Source organism: Tasmannia lanceolata, unplaced genomic scaffold, assembly GCF_043159265.1.
Source record: "Tasmannia lanceolata isolate RefF3 unplaced genomic scaffold, GAP_Taslan_0.1 ptg000013l, whole genome shotgun sequence".
NCBI lineage: Eukaryota > Viridiplantae > Streptophyta > Magnoliopsida > Canellales > Winteraceae > Tasmannia > Tasmannia lanceolata.
The window spans coordinates 10,933,003-10,955,340 of NW_027518690.1; the positions used below are offsets into that span (position 1 = coordinate 10,933,003).

The window sequence follows — 22,338 nt, forward strand, 5'->3', positions numbered from 1 at the left end:
TTTAGGAAACCTGCTTCCCATTTTCAGGATACGCGTTTCCCACGAATCCAGTATGCGATTCCCAAATTTTGGGGAAGCGCCTCGCTTCCCGTTTCTGAAACGCGTCTCGGGGAAACACGTTACCCCCTTGGAATTGACATTCTGCTTCCTTTGCTCAAACTACATCACAATTTTGCTAAACTTGTCAAACCACGCATGGGGTAACTGCTCCCATCCATAAATCAATTTATTCAACTTGCACACTTTACATAACTCCCTCTGAGCAACAAACCGAGGTGGTTGCCCATATGCACTTCTTACAACTCACCATGCAAGAAGGCATTCTTTACATCGAGGTGGTAAAGAGGCCAAACTTGATTAGCTGCCACAAAGATTACAGCCCATATGAACCCAATCTTAGCAACAGGAGAAAAAGCCTTTGAATAATCACTGCATGTCCGAGTGTAGCCCTTGGCCACTAATCTTGCCTTCAATCCTTCCACTGATCTCCAGTAAGCACTTTACTGTATAAACCCACATGTATATAATACCACTTGCCTTTTCTTTTGAATGGTAGCAAATTCATTAAATGAAAAACGAAGACCGAGGTGGTCCAACAAAGAGTACAACAAGAAGAAAGTGAAAAAAAAGATGCAGAAAAGAAAGGCCAAAAAATCAAGGACGAAGAAAATCAAACATCTCCAAATCCAATTTTTGAACGTCCTCCCTAGCAAGCCTGTCAGCCACACTGTTGGCAGATCTTCGAACACGATTGAAAATAATAAATAATACCACTTGCTATGCTGCACAATCTACAATTACTATAATGTCCATGGTAACTAGAAACCCTCCCACTTTTAAACTGTTTGATATGTTGCACAATACTGATTTAGTGGAATGCCATCTTTTAAAAGATTTGATTCTTACTAGGTACCTCAAGGAACATAAGCTTCCAAATAATATGCTACGAATGCAAAACGACATTGGGCCCGATGACTCTGGGAGTGCAAGTGGGGAGGACGAGGAAGGAATCGAGTCTGGTGAAGATTATAGAGGAGATGAAGGCATGCAGAAATGCATCCAAACTTGTCCATTTGAAATAGGGGATCTCCGTGTAACAAGTCTAGGTAATTTTTTGAAAATTCCGTTTTGCCCCCTGTTCTTGGTAAAGATTATTATTGTAACTGCCCCAAAATACAAATCCAACCTGCTTTCAGGTGCATTGCATTGGTGATTCTTATTGGAAATGGAGGTTGATGTGGATTGCTCATTTTGCTTTTGTGCATTTGTAATTAATCTTATAGGAAAGATTGTCACGGACTCAGAGTATTTTCACGACAAACGATACATCTGGCCTGAAGGATATACTGCATTACGGAAGTATAGTTCAACAACAGGTGATGGTTTTCTTTTAGGGTTTGGTTTAAATATTGCTAAAGTGGTTTTGATGTTCTTGATTGTTTTTCTTTATGATGTGGTGGAATGTGGCATCTTTATATATATTTTTTCTATGGTGCAGATCCAAGTGTAAGTACTTTTTATAAGATGGAAGTGTTAAGAGATCACAAATCAAAGGCTTGGCCTTTATTTAGAGTAACATTGGAGAATGGAGAGCAGGTTAGTGTTTATGTATCTACTTTAATTGTTTCCACCGTTTGGTACCTGTGTTGTTTGCTTTTCTTTTGATTTGGCATGGGGTTGTTTGATCATTTAGCTAGTTGTTTCTGTTATATGTGGCCTTTTAGGCTTTAGGTGTTTATGAATATTATTGTTCCTCAAATCATGTTGGTTGATCATCAAAGTTAATCAAAACAATTGTATAATCTAGAGATTTGCATTGAGCAAACTCTACTAGTGTTACAAATAGTTCCCGAAATTTCGAGATCTCTAAATGTCAATAACTTGAATAAGAAAAAAAAATAGACATTTTCATGTATTTTGGAAATCTTGCATGATATTTTTGTTTTTCTTCTCTTAAAAAAATTGCGTAAATACGACAAAAATCTTGACGGGTTTTGAGATTTCTTTTCTTACAAAATAATTTTGGAGACAACAATTTTAAAAATTTATAAAAACAATAAATTTCTAAATATAAAATAGGAAATTGATAGCATTTTATCTTTTTATTTTAGTATCTCTTATTTTTATATTTTATGCTTTGACCTATTTTTCTAATATCCTTATGTTCTATTTTTCCTGGTAATTCTCCGGGATACTTGAGAAAAGCCCCAAAGTTAGAAACTTCCTGAGATTAGGGAAATGATCCGTTACATGTAGGGGACTGTAAAGTTGCTCATCCCATCTTTTGTTGATCACTTTCTTGATGGGCAGTTTTCATATATTTTACTCTTTAACCTTTCATTTATTGCGTGACCTTTCACTTTCTAGATGGACTACATTACTACCTCAATACCAAGAAAATCCTTAGCTAAAGTCTTTGGTCTGAAGTTAGTTCTTCAACTAATCAATACCTATTATTGCTTGTAATAATAATATCGTCAACATATACTTCGAAGACAATTATATTAGAAGATTTCCTCAAAATAAATACAGAAAGATTCACATCGATTTGCAAAAACCATGTACTGTGTGCTAAACCTCTCAAACCATGCTCAGGGTGAATGCTTTAAACCGTAAATTGTTTGAATCTACAAAACTTATCTGACTCCTGCTTAGCAACAAACCCAGGTGATTGCTTCACATGCAACTTCTATCGTAGGCCACCATTTATGAAGGCATTTTTAACGTCAAATGGCTATAATGGCCGGTCCATATTAGACAGCATTAGAGATAACCACGTGAATTGAATTAAGTTTGGCCCCACCGAGTGAAATAAAAACTCTTTTGACATTCCCAAGTCTAAAAACTGTCCGCATCAATTGATTTGTCCAAGTTGAAGTTTTGGCTTGGGTAGTTTCTCGTCAGAATTTGGGCTTATACGTTCTTGTCAGTTTTTTTTGCCTTGTCCAAGTCGATAGTTTGACTTGTTCAAGTATAACCATTCTCTTCAAAAAAAAAAAAAAAAAAAAAAAGAAAAAAGAAAAAAGAAAAAAGAAAAGAAGAAGAAGATAGAGAAATTAATTACCATTAAAAAAATAGTGAAGTTAATTATCCTAAACTTGGACTTATCAAGAAGCCCATCTATAAACATCTAGAATTTTCATAAAAATGCTGATAATTCATAATTATATGAAATCACTTGGAAAATTTCATATCAAAATAGATCCCTGTGGCTCATCTGTTGATGTCACCATACCTTTTTTTTGAAATAGTGCAAATTTCATTAAAAAAGAAAAGGTGAAAGATCCCGACAAACGGAAAAATAGCACAAGAGAAAAGAAACACAGGGAAGGGCAAGGGGGGAGATAGTAAAAGAACTCTAGGCTCGCCCTCTTGACTTCTGATTTGGCAATCCGGTCTGTGTCGCTATTAGTCGATTGACGAACATGCTGGAAACAGAAAAGGTGCTCCTCCACATGGTTGTGAATCTCATCAATTAACTCTGCAACCCTCCATGGATGAGACGCGTCCCTCCATCGTATAACGATGAAGGAGTCTCCCTCCACAATCAGCCTATCCAAAACACTACTGTCAGCGATCCTAATGCCGTGATGAGTCGCTGTCACTTCTGTCTCATTATAATCCTTGATGTCACATTACTTTTTGCCAAATTTCCGTCAACGATCTTGTAACGATCTCGCCAAATTGCCAAAAAAACTTTGAACCACGTTTTGAGGCCTGAATTAGCAAAATTTTGTGAAATCCATATCAAGTTATCGTATGTCGCAAATATATCTTTGAAATGAGATATAGATTGCATAGATAAAGTATTTGAGCATAAAAGTTACTCTCTCTAGAAGGTCATGATCCCTAAGCTTGCCCAAGGGTTTAAATGTCGGTTTCAGCCATCACCAAAACAGATTTTTTTAGGTTCCGGCCAAAATCTCGGCCGAAATTATGTAAAAGAAAAGATAATATTTTGGTTTTCATAATAAAGCGCGGAAGGCCTCTGATGGGTTTGGAGGAGGTTTTCAAGCCCATCAAGACGGGAAGTCTTGGTATCAGAAAGCTAAAGGAAGTTTCAAGCTCTACTAGGAAAATGGCTACTGAGATTTGGGGAGAAGGTATCATAATTGTGGGCAAAAGTGATTGAAAGTAAGTATGGATCTACCCCAGGGCATTAGGAGCCAGAGGACCGATTCAGACATCCAGGGGTGACAATGTGGCTTGATATCATAAGATTTAAGCATAAATTTTCAGAAGATGTAAGGTTTAGGGTCTACTCAGGGGACAGGGTCAGATTCTGGTTTGACAAATGGTGCTTTCCCATTCATCTGAAGGAAATCTTCCCTTAACTATTTGCACCGGCCGCCTCTAAGGAGGCGATGTTCAATGATCATTTTGAGAGAAGAGAAAGTAAGGTAATATGTACGCCGGTTTTCAGAAAGAATTTTCTTGAAAGGGAACTAGCAGTGGTTGGCAGATTTTTGGAGACTCTGGAAGGTTGCTACATCAAGTTATCTGGTGAGGATAAAAGGATTTGGATCTGGAACTCGGATGGGGAATCTCCGTGAAGTCCTTCTACCATCATCTTGCATGTTGTCTTGAATCCTCCAAAGTAGCCAAAGTTTGGAGCTCCACCCAAGGTATGTGCCTTCGGCTGGGCGGCTTACCTTCAAAGAATATAGACGGTGAACTTTTTGAGGGCACTGAGTATGTTGATCATTGATCGCTGCGCACTATGCTTAGAGGCTAGGGAATTAGTGGACCACCCATTCATACACTACAAGGTGGCGAGAGACATGTGGAGTAGGGTACTTTCCAGGTTTGGTATTTCATGGGTATTCCCTGCTAATAGAAGTCCTGGAAGGCCACTGTCCTGTGGAGGAAGAAAGGGAAAATTCTTTGGAACATTTCTCTCTTAGAAACAATATGGGTATTGTGGAAAGAGCGAAAGACACGTATATTCAAAGGATACTCAAAGAGAGTGCATTTCCTATATAATAAGACCATAGCCTTGTCCATCTCTTGGGCGAGAACTCTCCCTTGCTTCAGGTTTGTATCCGCCTACGACTTATGGTATGGGTGGAAGGAGATTTGTCGCTATCAGGAACCAAAGATTATTCAAGATTGGGAGCCTCCCCTCAAGGCTTCTTAAAGCTGAATTTGGACGGGTCAAGCATGGGGAAACCAGGACCGTCAGGGATTGGAGGCATATTAAGGGATTAGAACGGGTCAGTGAGATGGGCATTCATGAGCCCTATTGGAGTTGCATATGCAAATGAAGCGGAAGTGCGTGTAATTCAACAAGGAATGAAGTTCCTTGAGAATGTAGATCTAAACAAAGTGGTGGTAGAGGGGGACTCACTTAGTATGATAAGATGGCTCAAAGGCTCCCATTCTTATCCTCCGCTCTTCGATGAAATCCTAGATAAGGTTGGTGATGCCAATCCTCCCTACCATCCTGTTAGGCAATCAACCAATGGTAGCTGATAGGCTAGCCTGGAAGGGTATATCGAGGGAGGGGGTGGAATTGTTCGATTTCCTTCCTCCCTAATCCCCATTATCTTCTATGCCCCATGGGGGGCAGCTCTTTGTATTTCTGGTGTATTTTAAGCCTTTTCCCCTTTGTATTGACCTCCTCGGTTTCCGCTTTTCTCTAATGAAATTTTCACCTTTCAAAAAAAATAAAATAAATCGGTTTTCATAAATTTTCCACCAAAATTTCTAAAATTTCGGTAATTTAGGTGGGAATCTATCAACGGTGAAATTTTAACATTTCGGAGAAAATTTTGTAAGTAAGGGTGAAAACGAAATTTCGCCGCCGAAATCTTGTACTTTTCCGGTCCCAAGATTTCGGCTGAAATTTAAAACTATGAGCTTGGCTTACCCTTAAAATTTGGGCGGCATCACGTCGACACAAGTTTTTATGCCTTAGATAGATGGGAGTTTTTAAGTTTGCTTGCAGAATTTCTTCATCAAGTTTTACTAGCGAATGATGATGGTTAATGCTTGAGAGTTGTAACCTGTAAGTACCTTTGAACCTAAATGTTTCCGCTGAATATTAAACATAGCATTGCATGTGGTTAGTTGTGTTTATGGCGGTTTTGCTATGTGGATTGCCCATTCACTCTATAATTAATACCTTTTGGAGACTTTCTTTTTCTTCCATTTCTTCTATCCATTTCGGCCTACACTTGTATTATCCAGTGGTATGTATTTTCATGTTATTTTTTCTGATGTTGCAGATTGATGGATCCACTCCAGGCACTTGTTGGAAAAAAATTTACAGAAGGATAAAGAAGATACAGAACAATAATCTGCCCAATGGTTTTCATGATAATGATGAAGGAATTAGTAGAATCTACAAACCTGGTTCTTATATGTTTGGTTTCTCCGTCCAAAAAATTTTTGAACTTATAAAGGTAATTAGTTGTTTATGTATATATTTTCATTTTGATTTTGTTTCTGGGGATGGTGTTTCAAGGGAGCGTTTTGATTGTGTTTTTACTGTTTGTCATCTAAATAGCTATGCAAACTAAGGCACGTCTTTATGCCCTATGATGTCACGTGTATTTTTGTCTTTAAGATACCTTCTTTTGGTTTTATATGATGGAGTTATTTACTTATTTTATATGGTGGAGATATTTCTAGTTCCATTTATATGATTCAATTGCTCCTTTCTCTTATGTAATTGATGTCCCCTTTATGGTTAAAGTGAGTTCTGTCGAGAATTACTGCTTGTAATAACTGGTGAAAGCTTATGTAGACTGTGAGTCTTAAAGATCTCTTGATGGTCAAAACAATTGAACATATATAGAATGCATTAACTTTCTGTATCTTAATAGTAAAGAATATGGATTAGACCTTTTACATTCATGGACAACTGAAGGTCATTCTTGAAACCGCGACGGAAAATCTTGAAGAATTCTATTGATGAAATCTGCGTGGCTCATTGTGCGAACGCAATTAATTTAGTATTGTCCAATTGAACTTTAGTTTCATATTGTAACACATGCATTCCTATAATGTTGTCTTAGGATATTGATACATGCAATCGTAAACAATTATTGATGTTGGTATGGAACTTTTGGAACTCTTCTTGGAACATGAAGAGCAACATTTCATCAAATGAAATTGGGAAACATGCTTTTTATTTGTTTTCTTACAGAGGGTTGGGGAAATTATCTGATCGAATATTTGAATTCCTAAAGCACGTGCTATTGGAAATTTATTGGGGCTTTCATTAAATTGTTAGAATGTATTTGATAAGTAATTTCCTCCTTCAGTTTTACTAATTCATATGTCAAGTTAGTAATTGATAGCATGGAAACATTCTAATGAGAAGCCAGATTTGTGGTTCTCTAGTCCAATTACTTAAACTCTTGATGGAATGCTAGGTTTGATCTTATTTGAAAGTGATGGCATGTGTGTGTGAGCATGTGTCAAATCATGCGGTCTGTGATTAAAATCATATTATTCAAAAGAAAAAATGGTTTAGATATGATATGTATCCAAATCTAATTCATTGAGCACCTGGATTGCGCATATATGATTTGATTCAAATCTAAATCTTATGACACGCACAAAGACATAAAATACAGTTGAACACAGAAGAACACAAATAAGTTCTTGATAATTATTGGCCAAGGTAATATCTTTTTTTCAATTTCATTCTGCTCTATTTGCTAGTGAAACCAAGCTACGCGTGTATTTGGCAGGACTTACCTAATGGCGGATTGCACTCGATGTCCTTTAGTCGCAAAGTAGTGTCTGAAAGTTACAGACCTGTTCGTATTGACTGGAAAGATCTTGACAAATGTAGTGTCTGCCACATGGATGAGGTACAAAGGCTGTGATCTGTTTTCTTTCGATTTTTTTTCAATAAACATAATGTTTTTTTTTTAATGGCGATAAACTTAATGTTATTTACCACGGTCCTTGATTAAAAGGATACTTGTAACTCTTTCCTTTCTACTGTTGATCTCGTATCTTTATTGTTTCTTCGTTCCGTTCGGAAGCTGTTATTCATTCTATATGCTAGTGGCTTGACATATTCTTTCCTTTTATTTTGAACTTTTTTCTTGTTTATGATTTTCTTTTGCTTAGTTTATATCATATTGATCAGTCTATATCATATTGATCAGTCTAAACTTCTATCACCTCTATCAGGAGTACGAGAACAATTTGTTTCTGCAGTGTGATAAATGCCGAATGATGGTAAGAAGTTCACTCTTGGCTTTTTATTCTTATTGCTTTGTAGAATGCATCCTCATTTCCTTTTGGGTATGGGGAGTTCATCCTGCTTTCAATTTTTTTATATTAAAGCATATTGTTTCTTTTAACCTTTAATAAGTTGCTAGCCATTGCTTTAGGTCCATGCCAGATGTTATGGTGAAATTGACCCGTTAGATGGAGAACTCTGGTTATGCAATTTATGTGGGCCCAAGGCACCCAGATGTCCTCCTCGATGCTGCCTTTGTCCTATTACAGGTATTTTGATGTGTTACAAATGCTTCTTCAGCTGTGGAGACTTTGATCATTATACATTGAATCTGAGACTTGACTGTTCCAGGAGGTGCAATGAAACCTACGACTGATGGACGCTGGGCTCATCTTACTTGTGCTATGTGGATACCTGGTTTGTAGGGCATTTTGTAGCATTGGATGTGCTTCTGTTGTAGTAATTGGCAAGCATATATTGCGAAATGTTAATTTTCCAAAATCTTCTGCAGAAACTTGCCTTCAAGATGTCAAGAGAATGGAGCCAATTGATGGATTAGACAGAATCAATAAGGTATTTAAGTTGTTTCCTGTATGTGGTTAGCAGACTTTTATTCTTGGCCTTGTGTCTTCTTTTGGAAGAATCTCACACGGTGGCTATCAATCTTCTTTGACACTCGAATACCAAATAATCTGGTCAAAGCCAGGTCATCGTATTTTACACCTCACTGCATTCTTGGTATACTCAGGACCGATGGAAGCTTTTGTGTAGCATTTGTGGGGTTTCTTATGGAGCTTGCATACAGGTAAGCTTGTGAGGTTTTGCATCAATGTTCTGGCATCATCTCCTTTATTGTGGAATATTTTTGGTAATTCCTTTTCTTTTTATGGTGCGAATGCTAAACTGTTATTTTGCACCCCCACGCCCCCAACCCACCACACTTATGTATGTATGTGTACATGTGCTGCATATAATTTAGATTAGATAGAAACCATAACATCATGTATTTGTGATTGAAGGGAGTTGGATCCCTTGGAGAAGGCCAGATCATCAACACCCATAGAAGTCCTTAGAAAGCACGATCTTTAGCTGCTTGTGGATTTTTCCGTCTTTGTTATGAATCATTGCTATGTCTAAAGGAGGATATTAAAGCCTTCCATTCTCCAACCTTCTTAGGCAGGCTGTGTTGGTCAGCATGCCTGCAGCTTTATTTGTTAGTAAAATTCCAAAACTCAATACTGCTAAATCGGCTCTACACCTGCACAATTTGATCAATATACCCGGCCACTTTGGCTTGCCGCCGATTTAACGATTTAAGTGGCAGTAATATCCTTCCATCCAATGCTTTTGGGTGTAACTTTATGCTTGATGATGGCTTACTGGTTTAGCAACCTCTTAGCAAGGTGGAATGGATGAAAGTTAGTTGCCTATCGAAGCAAAAACAAGAAAAGTAAATTTCTGTCAAACGTCATGGTTCTCAAAATATTAAGGAAGTGGTGTTGATAGAAACCATAAACATCATAAATTTGTGATTGAAGGGGATTCGACCCCTTGGACAAAGTTCGGCAACACCCAAAGAATTCCTTAGAAAGCATGATTTTTAGCTGCTTGTGGATTTTCCAGTCTTTGTTTAGAATCTTTGCTAGGTCTTAAGGAGGATATTTAAAGCCTTCAATTCTCCAGATTTCTCAGGCGGGTAGTGTTGCCGAACGAACGAAGTCCATAGCTTTGTTTGTTCTTAGTAAAATTCCAAAACTCAATAGTGCTAAAATGGCTATACACTTGCACAATTTTTTTTTTAATATTCATGGCCATTTTGGCTTGCCCATTTAACGATTTGAGTGGCAATGATGTCCTTCCGTCCAATGCTTTTGGGTTTAACTTTATGCTTGGGGACTGCCTACTGTTTTCTACATTGGCATGATCATGTTACAGGTTTAGCATCCTATTAGAAAAAAGGTAGAATGGATGAAAGTTAGATGCATACTGTAGGAAAGATAGGAAACAAAAATTTTCTGTCTTGAGACGTCGTGGTTCTCAAAATATTGAGGAAGTGGTAGCTTTTTGGATGCATCTTTATAAAATAATTTTTAGGATTTTAAACATTTACGCTTATTAAATAAAATATATAAATTTATTTGTTTAATTCTTCTTTTTATAGTAGCTCACAATTGTTAGACTATGAAATGATAGAGCTGCAAATAATACAGAATTGTTCATATTCAATGTGGTATGGACTTGTGGTAATGATAGTTGGTTTTAGACGCAACATGGGGTTTGGGGGCAGTGTTCGGAGTGTGTGTGGGTGGGTGGGTGGGTGTGTGGTGGTGGTGGCAGTTGGGGGGGGGGGGGCACTTTGGATCGGCGATTCCTATTACTAAAAGGATGAAATAACCAGGCAAATTTCTTAGAAGCCTACTAGCTCACCCACTCCTTATGTTGCATTTTAGTTCCCTTTAAAAGCATATCTATATTAAATCAAGAAATGAGAGAGTGAGCCCCACCCACCCATGGATTTCTTCAAATTGAGCTGATGGATTTGGTTATGCCAGATAGGTTTTTGATAATCGTACCATTAAAAAAAGGTTTTTGATAATCGTGAAGGATTATCTCTTTGTGTATCGTATGCATTCTCGGAGCCAGCTGAGAGGCTCAATGACAACTAAATGTTGGCTTTGGGAGTGGATGGTGAAATTATTGGAAAACCTGAGCAGAATGGCTCTCATTCATTAAATCTTATTATCTCTTATATTCCCAATCGTCAAGAGGTAAATTTCCTAATATTTGGAGTAATCCTGCTTTTTTTAGTGGAGTGAAAGTCTGTCCTAATATTTTCCCCATCTCTCATCTTTTATATGTTGATGATGTGATATTTTTTTCCAACAATAATACGCAGAATATCTTAGTCATTAGAACTACTTTGAGATGGTTTGAGGCTATTTCAAGTCTGAATATCTACTTTTTGAAGGGTTCTATGACTGCCGTTAATGTGGGTCAGCCTAGATCACATGCTATGACTGAAGCTTTTGGTTGCATGATGGCCTATCTTTCGTTTACGTACTTGGATCTCCCGCTAGGGATTGGGGACCCTTCTAACTCCTTGTGGTCCATGGGTTTAGATAGAATTGAATGGAAATTGGCATCCTGGGCGAAGTTTTGCCTATCTTTTGTAGTATTGAAGTATAAATGATTAAATAACACCAACTCTAACAGCTTAAGCTTTTGGAGTAAGTGGTTGTTTCACATGGTATCAGACCTTTAAATAACACCAACTCTAACGGCTTAAGCTTTTGGAGTAACTGGTTGTTTCACATGGTATCAGACCTATAGGTTACTCAACTCAACTCAACAAAAGAGGGGCCTCACGTGAGGGGGAGTATTGAGGTATAAATGATTAAATAACACCAACTCTAACGGCTTAAGCTTTTGGAGTAACTGGTTGTTTCACAAGGAGGAAGAATCACCCTCATCAAGCCCCCTTTGCTAATCTTTCCGGGTGCTATATGTCTATTGAAAATCACCTCTTCTATTGACAAGAAGATATAAAAGTTTTAGAGGAATTTCCTTTTGAATGGTATGAAAACAACCTGTTACACCAAAAGCTTAAAGCTGATAGAGAAGGCGTTACTTAATCTTTTATACTTTAACACTCCCCCTCATGTGTGGCCCCTCTTTCTTTGGGTTGGCCAACACGTGGCGCATGTGGCCCCATTTTTGGGTTTGGCCATTGCATGTGGATTTTGCTATCAAGGAGTTTTGAACCAAGGCATTTGCTCATGGTATCATGTGAAAACAACCAGTTACTCCAAAAGCTTAAGCTGATGGGGAAGGCTTTATTTAATCTTTTATACTTTAACAAATGGAAAGGAGAGGATTAAAAATGACAAACATCTGATCAACTGGGGGGAGGTTGGTAGACTGTAGACCTAAATTTTTTTGTGGCCTAGGCATCCATAACATTCCTAATAGAATTCTTTCTTTCATTGGTAAATGACTATGGAGATATGGCGAATAAATTGACTCTGGAGATATGGTGAAGAACATAACACTCTTTGGCAAAAGATCATTTTGGAGAAGCATGGCAGCCACTGTTCAGCTTGGACCTCTAATAAATATCATAATGCTAGAGGTTCAATAGTTTGGCGTGTTATTGTGTCGATTGCGGATGAGTTCTACGAAGGATGCGATTATCTACCGGCCAAGGTACCACTAGCTATTTTTGGGAAGACATTTATATAGGAAGTTCTACGAAGTAGATACACCAATTATAGGACATATCCGTTTACTTTTTTTCTCTGTATTTTGCAAATTATGCTTTGTTGATTAAGCAATGATTTTTTAAAGACATGATGGTTTGCAATCTGGATCTGAAATTTGCTCAAAATTGTTGATGGAAGTATAATAAGGAGAACATGGGGCGAAATAACCTAAAGAAGATTGCTGTTAATTTTATGTGTATTGCAATTTGGATCTGAATTTCGCTCAAAATTGTTGATGGAAGTATAATAAGGAGAACATGGGGCGAAATAATTTAAAGAAGACTGCTGTTATTTTTATGTGTAGTAGATATATTGAGTCTGAGACTCTTGGCACTGGATTTTTCTCCACGGGCCCCGTCTTGGCCTTAAAATTAGAAAACTGACAGTAGGTTGTCAATCATTAAGAGAGTGGGCTGTCTAAAACTATAGGCTGGAGTTGTGCTTATCCAACTCAAAATTTGATTAGGACATTGCTGTCTGTGTTGGTTAAGTTGTTTTGGAGCAACGCATGACTTGTGACATGCACAGCATGGTACATATTTGGAGGCATGGTGGTGGTCAATACTAGCCACAGGCTGGGAACTAGATTAATCTGGTACTTGGCCAATTGAATTTTGCTTCTTTTACGTTGTTTTCCTGTTTAAAACTTTTTCTTTCACTTTGATAATGTCATTATTGATTGTCCTTCTTCACTATTAGTTTTTCTTTGTCTACTTGTATTTGCCATTTAGTTGCATAAAACTATTGATAGTACTCATAATTTAGCAAATTGCTTACAGTGTTCAAACAGTACTTGTCGCGTAGCATATCATCCACTTTGTGCACGTGCTGCTGGTCTTTGTGTTGAGGTATGTTCTTTCTTTGTAATAACCTTATAATGCATTTTGTTTCTTGTCCCTTTTAACTTTGACAGATGATTTTATTTTTGGCAAGGTTTTAAATTTCAATTTTGGTCCCTACGGAAACCAATTTTTTTAAAAATTTCGGCCATAATGACCAAATTTCGGCCGAAATCAAAATCAAAATCGCCTGAATTCAAAACCAAAATCCGAAATTTACAGATTTCGGATTTTGGCCAAAATTTAAAACCATGATTTTTGGTCATCTTTTGTTCTTGTTATGCACGTCCCTCATATTATGCGATGCCTTACCTTTATATATCTGTAGCTCGAGGATGAGAGTAGGCTTCTTCATCTCTTGTCTGTTGACGAGGATGATGATGATCAGTGCATACGTCTACTTTCCTTCTGTAAGAAGCATAGACAGCCATCTACTCAACGCTCACCTGATGATCGACAAATTTTGCAAAGAGACCGAAATTGCTACAACTATAATCCTCCATCCAATCCATCTGGTTGTGCTCGCAGTGGTATATTAATTGGCTTTTTGTCTCATATTTTTCCTTTCACTTTTTGTTTACTCTATGTTCTAAAGATATTTAGAGAAGGAATTAGTTTTTCTTTCATCATGGTCTATGCCATGCTGTTTATTTCTTCTGTTATTAAGATCTATGTCACAGATATCTTTGATATTCTCAAAACATCGTGTTTTTATCCCGACATTTTGATAAAACGAGAAACAATCCCGAAATCATCTGAGATTAAAAAATATAGCGATATTTTCATTTTTATCATTAAATATCGAGATAATATCATGATATTTTCCCGATATTTTTATTTTTATTTGGGAAAAGTGATTGTGGAGGGTCGAGCAGATAAGTTATCTGGTCGGTCAGGCAAAAAACAGTGGGGGCTCACACTGTTTGGGTGATCCAAACCATTCATTTGATGGGCCCTGACATAGATAGGGTGTGCCCCAAAAATCAGCTCAATAGGATCATCCCAACCCTTTGATTTGTGGAGCCATTTTAACCTCCACAAATCAAAGGGTTGGGATGGTCCTATTGAGCTGATTTGTGCCCCTATCTATGTCAGGGCCCATCAAATGAATGGTTTGCATCACAAAAACAATGTGGGCCCCTACTGTTTTTTGCCCGACCGAGCAAATAAGCTTATCTGCGCCCCCCAACCCAACCCTCCTTTTTTTTTTTAATATTATCTGCTCGACCCTCCACAACCACTTTTCCCTTTATATTCTTTTTCTTAAATTTATATATATTTTATATATTTTTTTAAATAATTTTATTTGTATCATTTTTTACCCACATAATGATATAAACCTGAAAAAAATTAATATATCCCGAGATTTTCCATTGCCGAGAAATTCACGAGAACGATATTTGTGACATAGATTAAGATCACCCAGATTATGTCCTGTTGCTTCGTACTTGTAGAGTTCTTTGGTGTAATTCTCATTTTGTCTTCCCACTCTTAACAGAGCCTTATGGTTTCTTTGGGAGAAGGGGACGCAAAGAACCCGAAGCCCTTGCTGCTGCATCTTTGAAACGGTTATTTGTGGAGAACAGGCCATATTTGGTTAGTGGTTACCGACAAAATGGATCCATAGGAAATGATCTCATACTTGCAGGCATATCTTCGGGCCTTCAAAAATCGGAAATGACTCAGCCTGATGGATGCGGGGGTATTCTTTCCATGGCTGAGAAGTTCAAATTCATGAGAGAGACCTTCAGGAAGAGACTTGCATTTGGTGAGCATATATAAATTTGCATTTTCAAAATTGAATATAATTTCACTTGTTGTGGTAGCAGTTTCTTCCTACATTTCTTTGTCTATTTGTTCTATTTTTCACTGCGAAGCTTGCTCTTATTTAGTATATTGTACTACCATAGTTGAAGTCACGACATGATGTTAATTCAGTAAAACATAGAATAGGTGGTACAAGTTTCTTCCTACATTTCTTTGTCTATTTGATCTATTTTTCACTGCGAAGCTTGCTCATATTTAGTATTTTACTACCATAGTTGAAGTCAAGACATGATGTTAATTCAGTAAAACATAGAATCCACAATTACATTAATGCACCATTTTTAATGTTGTTCTACCATCCTTTGAAAGTGAGGAATCTTAACTTAATTTTGTTTTCTTCACTCCTGAATTTAGATAAATGTAGAGCCAATGGAGGAGCTTGTTGATCTTCATATTTGTTGTTTTCTGACTAGTCTAATCTACTCTTATATAATCTTTTGTAGGAAAATCAGGCATACATGGATTTGGCGTCTTTGCAAAGCATGCATATCGAGCTGGGGACATGGTGATTTGATTTGAATGCCTTACATCTTTGTTGATCTTGGATTCATATTTCTAGTGGCACATAATCTCACTTTATATGCTGTAGGTAATAGAATATACAGGCGAAATTGTTAGACCCCCAATATCTGACATAAGGGAGCATTATATTTACAATTCATTAGTGGTAAGTTTTTTTTTGGTTGCTCTTTTATCTCTTCCAATAACAAAATACTGGTAATGGCTTATTGGAATTATTTTGAGTGAGAACGTAATTGGAACCAAAGAGTACTCCTGAAAATATTTGAGTTTGTTATCTGCCACGACTGCCGGGCTACCTTGCAAAACTAATATATGCATGAGATTTTCTTAATTAACTGTGGTTTTTTGCTCCCTGATTTTGAGCTTGCAAATAAGGCTGGAACAGTTGAGTTTGTAATTACTTTGGTAAATCCAAATTTTCGCTCTTATTCAATTCTGAATATCTAAGTAAAAATGACATAATCTTGATGTGTCTGTATTCCATTGCACCTTCCAAAGTGCTGCATTTGCTATTTTTCCTTTTCTGTATATACCTGCCTTGTCCTCGTGTTATTGTTTTTATTTGCTTTCCCTTTTTTTATTTATTTTGAACACTTTGGAAGTTAGAGAAAAGCAGTGTCACATGTGAATAGTTTGTGCATAATATTTTCAATGAGGGGAGTTTGTGTTCTACACATTTCAAAGTATATGAGGGTATTGTTGAGGTGTCTTTTAACTTTGGGTTATAATCTGCCCAGTTTTTAGTGTTTAATTTGATTGGTTTAATGCGAAACTTGTTGCCCATTAGAATATGCACAAATACACAGTTAAAAACCATAGCATTAATCATGACGACCATCCATAATGATTTTACATGATCAACCAATAAGGTCCATTCTGAATTCTGAACTGAACATGCCTACAACTACAACTGTTAAAGTATAAAAGATTAAATAAAACCATCTCCAACAGCTTAAGCTTTTGGAGTAATTGGTTGTTTCACACGGTATCAGAGCAAAGGTCCTGAGTTCAAAACTCCTTGATATTAAAAATCCACATGCAATGGCCAACCCAAAGAGGGGCCACATGTGCCACGCGTAGGCCAACCCTAAAAAGAGGGGCCACACGTGAGGGGGAGTGTTAAAGTATAAAAGATAAAATAACACCATCTCTAACAGCTTAAGCTTTTAGAGTAATTGGTTGTTTCACAACAACCACATATCCATATGCTTCAAATAAACGCAAAATGTAGAAAAATGCCACTTCATTCATTAATTTCATAAAGAAGGTACAAAATAATGATGTAGGAAAAGTGCCACTCCATTTATTAATTTCATAAAGTACAATATAATGGAGTAATACATTATACTGATGGAGATTTAAAGGATTTTCTAAATAAAATAATTAATTTCCAAAATGGAAAAAAATTCCAATTCTATTAATCTGTAGGTCGTGCATGAATAGCTTGCATATAAAAACATTAGAAGCTAATATGCATATATGATGATTTAAAAAAAAATAAAAAATATTTTCCCTAGTTTCAAGGATTTCCTAATAAAATAAATAAAATAATTAATTTTTGAAATGAAAAAATTCGTCTACGTAAATTGCTAGATCAGCTAAGAACTCACATATGTAATGAAATTAGGAACTATCATGCACATATGATTAGTTTATTCTAAAATATTCTTTTCCCAGTTTTCAAAATTTTAAATCTATGGAAAATAAAAATTCATGTACTAGTCCATGTGCACATGCATCAAACCAACAATTTGTCGATGCGTTTGCACTACAACTGAAGAAAAAATCAATATATTTGTGTGTGTGTGTGTGTGTGTGTGTCTGTGTGTGTTACTGTGTTGCATTCGCTTTTTCCAAGAATTTTTTTAGAACAGTTTTCCCCCCTACAAAATTGAGTTTGCCGCCTCTAAAATATCAAATGTGCACCTAACAATTTAGGCATTAGGTGTTATCAATATGAAGTTGAAGTATTAATACTTCCTCTATTTAGTTCTCTTTCCTACATTTTAAGCTATGATTTGGCCGACACTTCGAATTTATTGCCGACTCACGTGTCTTGCAATGTCTGACACGACACCCGTGTCGACACTCCTTTGGACACTTTTACTTGTATTGCTGGAAGTGTTAGACTTAATGTGGGTGTGTGTGGACATGTTTTTGTACCGTGTCAAGTGGGACATGCAGTTTTTTATTGAATATTGTGTTTAACTCATTTAGACAACTCGTATCCATGCCGAAACTGGATACACGAATCCATATCCACAAATCATGATTACATATACTTTCTATTTTAGCTGTGTCCCCGTTTCTAAAGTTTGGGGGTTTGCCGTGTCCGACACTCCTTGTCCGTGTCGACACCCGACACTCGTGTCCGTGCGACACCCGACACTCGTGTCCGTGTCCACAAATCATAGATTTTTAGTGTTGCTTTTTTGCTAAAGAAAATTGTTTTTGCCTTGACATTTTCACCATAAGTTAAATACTTTACTATATTTTATAACATTAACATTAGGTGTTATCAATATTCTACAACATTATCATTGTGCACTGATATCAATTTTTGTCGGTGCTATTTTTCTGGCATGATTAAACCTGAGGAAGCAGTTCCAGTTCTCATCTTGCCATTCGCAAGTGAACTTATGGAAACTAGTACCTGGAAAACTTACTTATTTTCTGATGCAGGGGGCTGGGACCTACATGTTCCGGATTGATGATGAGCGTGTCATTGATGCCACCAGGGCAGGGAGCATTGCTCATTTAATCAATCACTCATGTGAAGTAAGCATTAGGCACAAAACCAACTCACTTAAAGCTTACGAGCTTGAGATATGTGTTTTCCTATGTTGTATGATGTTCCCTGGAAAGTCATTTTTGTCAAATTGTTAATGGCTTGTTTTGCTTTCAAGTGATACTAAAAAAAAAAAAAAAGGTTAGAAAAGAAGCTTTCCAGTTGAACACATTTTAAAATGATTTGTGGATAGTTGACTGCTAAGCTTGGGATTTGAGTTACTGAGAGAAAATTATTTAGTATTTGATGTTGATCATCCAATGAGTCTTTCTTCTTTTTATTACAATATCTTCCTATTGTTGTAATGACTTATCACATTTCTTTACTACGTGGAAACATGGATTGGTGCTGCCTCAAATTTTATTTTGTGTTTGCTAATGGAAAATAAAGCATGTTTACCCATGTGATATTTTAAAAATATAGTTTTCAATGGTATAGTGTAGAGTTTTTGATATTCATGCATATTCAAACTGTAGAAATGACGCTGAACAAGACGAACTATGACTACCTTATTAATAGGGGTTCATGCGAGATATCAAGGCAAGCGAGAATAGCACTTGTACATTTTTTTATTTTAAAAATTGACATATTTTATTAATATTAAGATAGTAGTTGGGACCAGTAGTCCCATTCTGCATTACGAAATATTAAGGTGAGCTAGGCCGACATGCCGGCACTAGTCCATACGAGATAAACTAAACAGTAGCCAGATTTCAATACAATAGCCAGATTTCAATACAGAATAGCACTTGTACATAAAAAAAAAAGAGGGAATGGCCCTCTATTAGCTAAGGAGGTGGCATTTCGGTGGTGCTACTGGTGGGACCACACAACTAAAGCAATGTCGTCACCATAACGAGAACACTACTTGAGGCCACGATTCCAACACCATACACATATCAGAACGCTCGTGTTCGGATCTTGGGCAACCCACTATTATATAGCTGATGAGACCAACTCTCTTCCTCGTATGCAATTCGATTCACTGGTATGAGGGATGATAAACCAATCCTACCATGACTTGTGAAGATCTATGTCACTTTAGGAAGCAAGCACCATCCACTTGTTGGAACAAGGCTGATACTCATATATTTTCAAAAAAAACAAGGCTGATACTCATGTCAAAAAGCGACTGCCTTTTGAAGACACTTAATCGTCACCGTGGAAATCAAACCCTTGGAAAGTAGAGATGATGACAGCTGAATACACAGACCAACAAGTTAGATTCATAGACGTCATGTAATCCGGTTATGTTCTCCTGAGCTCTGTGCGTATACCTTGGAAGCCCTATCAAGACAAGAGCACCACCTAGGCAAGGAAGGTTTCCATTTAAATGTGGGAAAGGGAGTGATTCACAATCTCAAATGAAAGCTGGCCTCAACACCGATCCTTAAGAAAGTCACTAAACCCCCGTGCGGGATGGATGCACTTCTCTGGTCGACTCTCCTTACTAATAGGGCGTTGGCCAGGGAAGGAAGCGAAGGCAAAGTGGGGTAGGAAATGTTTAAATGAATTATCATCAATAATATGGAATCAAATAGGAGAATTGGTGGGTCATCTCTTGTCCTAAGATTTGGGCACCACAAGGCTGGTGATGAAGGCAGGTCTTTCATGTTCCTCGTGACAGGCCAATGAGTTTAGTGGTAACCACCGGATTAAGTATCAGCATCATATGAGCCACAACAAGATAAGTTTATGGAAGGTCGGTCATGAGATGCCTATAACCAAATGGCTGCGCGCGCGCAGGGGGGGGGGATCGACGATGAACTAGAGACCTAGGCCGAGTACCCATTTGAGCCAAACATCAGAGGAATACCGGTCGAAAGAGGGAAGCTATCAATTGAGTGCCGACCTTCCCATTCCTTGATAGGAGATGCACATGATTTCATGCATGTCAGGGCGAACATCAGTGCATAGGCCGATCAAGAGGACTAGTTGGGTACTCGGTCGTGGAACTCAAAGAAACGCCTTATTCAAGCTTTCCTGCTATTCTATCTTTCCTTGAAAAAGGCGCTCAACCTACAGGAACTGTTCATGATATTTCAAAGAAGGCAGAGGTCTTCAAGTTTGATTCTTCTCTTCAAATGCAGAATAGGATGTAGTGAAGATAGAAGGATGGCAGAGGTCTTCAAGTATGATTCTTATCTACAAATGTAGAATAGGAATAGAATGTAGTGAAGATAGAAGGATGGCAGAGATCTTCGAGTTTGATTCTTGTCTACAAATGTAGAATAGGAATAGAATGTAGTGAAGATAGAAGGGCGTGAAACTTCTATATGATTGTGTGAGGGTGAGTTTTTTGTGTGTGTGTGTTGGGGGGGGGGGGGGGGGGGGGGGGGGGGGGCATTCATACATTATGATGTAAAATGAGTTCAAGTGACTTGTGTACAAATAAGGTACATAAGATTATATTATCTTAATGATGGCAACCCTTTAATTGACGCCTACCTCTAACACACCCTCTTAGCTGATGTGTTCCCTTGATTATTCATCTTGTTCACGTAGTGATCATGATGATCTGCCATGATTTCTTTTCTGAATATATCATCCACTTTATTTCTCAAAACAAAGAAATAATCTCACCACTTTCTACGTTCTCCCCTCCCAAAAACTGGTGATCCGTCTCTGTCTCGTTTTGGGATGAAACACTGAATTCTGTCAATGTTTAATGGTCTTATGTCACAATAGAGTATGGAAGTGAGATCCCAAATGAAGCTCCCAGAGTAGATGTCTGAATAAATTTCGGTTTCAGTTTCGGTCATCAGCGAAACCGAAACATTTTGGTTTCGGTATGAAATTTCGGCTGAAATCTTGTAAAATCACGGAAACATTTTGGTAAGAAATCACGACCTAATTCCTGGTAAGACTGCTGGTAAGACTGTTCACCACTGGTTTTTCTTTTTATATTTTTATCAGTTTTTAGTGGACTTGATTTTTGTCTTCGACATTTCAATAGAAATTTTGCTTTATATATATATATATATATATATATATATATATATATGAGAATTTATATGATGGGTGGCCGTGCAAACACTTGAAGTCTAAAAAAGTAGGTACAGCCCACTTTTTTTTATGATCCAAACCGTTCATCTGTTTGGGCACAACATAAATTGGGTGTGTCCCAAAAATCATTTCCATAGGATGATCCTAACCTTCCGATCTGAACTGATCTGAAAATGGAGATTTCCAAAAATCATTTATGGAATCTTCTACAGATCGGAGGGTTAGGATCATCCTATGGAAATGATTTTTGGGGCACAACCTATTTACGTTGTGCCCAAACAGATGAACGGTTTGGAGCATCGAAAAAAGTGGGCCGTACCTACTTTTTTCAGACTTCACGTGTTTTCACGGCCACCCATCATATAAATTCTCATATATATATATATGAAAAGTTGCATCTTTCAAATATTTCGACTGTAAATTCGGGCGAAATTGAGAAATTTCTGGTGAAGTCTGGTATTTCTCTGAATCCAAGCGGATTTCATTTCGGCCACAGTCGAAACCAAAATATTTCTGCTGAAACTTAAAACCATGGTAGATGCTATTTCTCTATGCTCTACTTCTGCACCAAACCTCTCATTAGTTCTCTATTTCTTTCTGCTCTAAGACACCGTGCTCATACTAACCATAATACATAATCTAGTCGTAGACCTTCTAAGATAAGGTTCACTTGTCCAGTCAACATCCAAATAGCCTTTTAGCTTTATATCTAGGTGTTCTAAGCACAATATAACACAACATTGGTGTCTTGGTGAAGAGTACATTTCAGTTATCTCTCAAAATGCATTTGGCTGCCCGAAGATGTTCCTCCCTTCAACCGTGGAGAAACTGACACCTGGTTTGTGACGTGTAATGTCTGACCTGGTAAAGGTTTAGTACTAGTTTGCTCACATT

General features: G+C 37.3%; 1 protein-coding gene across 2 annotated transcripts in view; it reads left to right on the forward strand.

Annotated features, from left to right (window-relative positions):
- The window catches only part of LOC143889771 (histone-lysine N-methyltransferase TRX1-like), a 42,646-nt gene that overhangs the window by 10,583 nt on the left and 9,725 nt on the right, over window positions 1-22,338 (forward strand). For both annotated transcript variants that reach the window (XR_013254931.1, XM_077394120.1), the window contains exons 7-22: window positions 910-1,106; window positions 1,284-1,376; window positions 1,499-1,596; window positions 6,228-6,404; window positions 7,701-7,823; window positions 8,152-8,199; window positions 8,355-8,472; window positions 8,555-8,620; window positions 8,715-8,776; window positions 8,952-9,008; window positions 13,242-13,310; window positions 13,630-13,831; window positions 14,800-15,069; window positions 15,572-15,633; window positions 15,718-15,795; window positions 18,333-18,428. Coding sequence is in view for 1 of the 2 variants with exons in the window: in XM_077394120.1 (XP_077250235.1) it covers window positions 910-1,106; window positions 1,284-1,376; window positions 1,499-1,596; window positions 6,228-6,404; window positions 7,701-7,823; window positions 8,152-8,199; window positions 8,355-8,472; window positions 8,555-8,620; window positions 8,715-8,776; window positions 8,952-9,008; window positions 13,242-13,310; window positions 13,630-13,831; window positions 14,800-15,069; window positions 15,572-15,633; window positions 15,718-15,795; window positions 18,333-18,428 (1,816 nt within the window). In the remaining variant the exon portion in view is untranslated. The remainder of the gene's footprint in view (window positions 1-909; window positions 1,107-1,283; window positions 1,377-1,498; window positions 1,597-6,227; window positions 6,405-7,700; window positions 7,824-8,151; window positions 8,200-8,354; window positions 8,473-8,554; window positions 8,621-8,714; window positions 8,777-8,951; window positions 9,009-13,241; window positions 13,311-13,629; window positions 13,832-14,799; window positions 15,070-15,571; window positions 15,634-15,717; window positions 15,796-18,332; window positions 18,429-22,338) is intronic.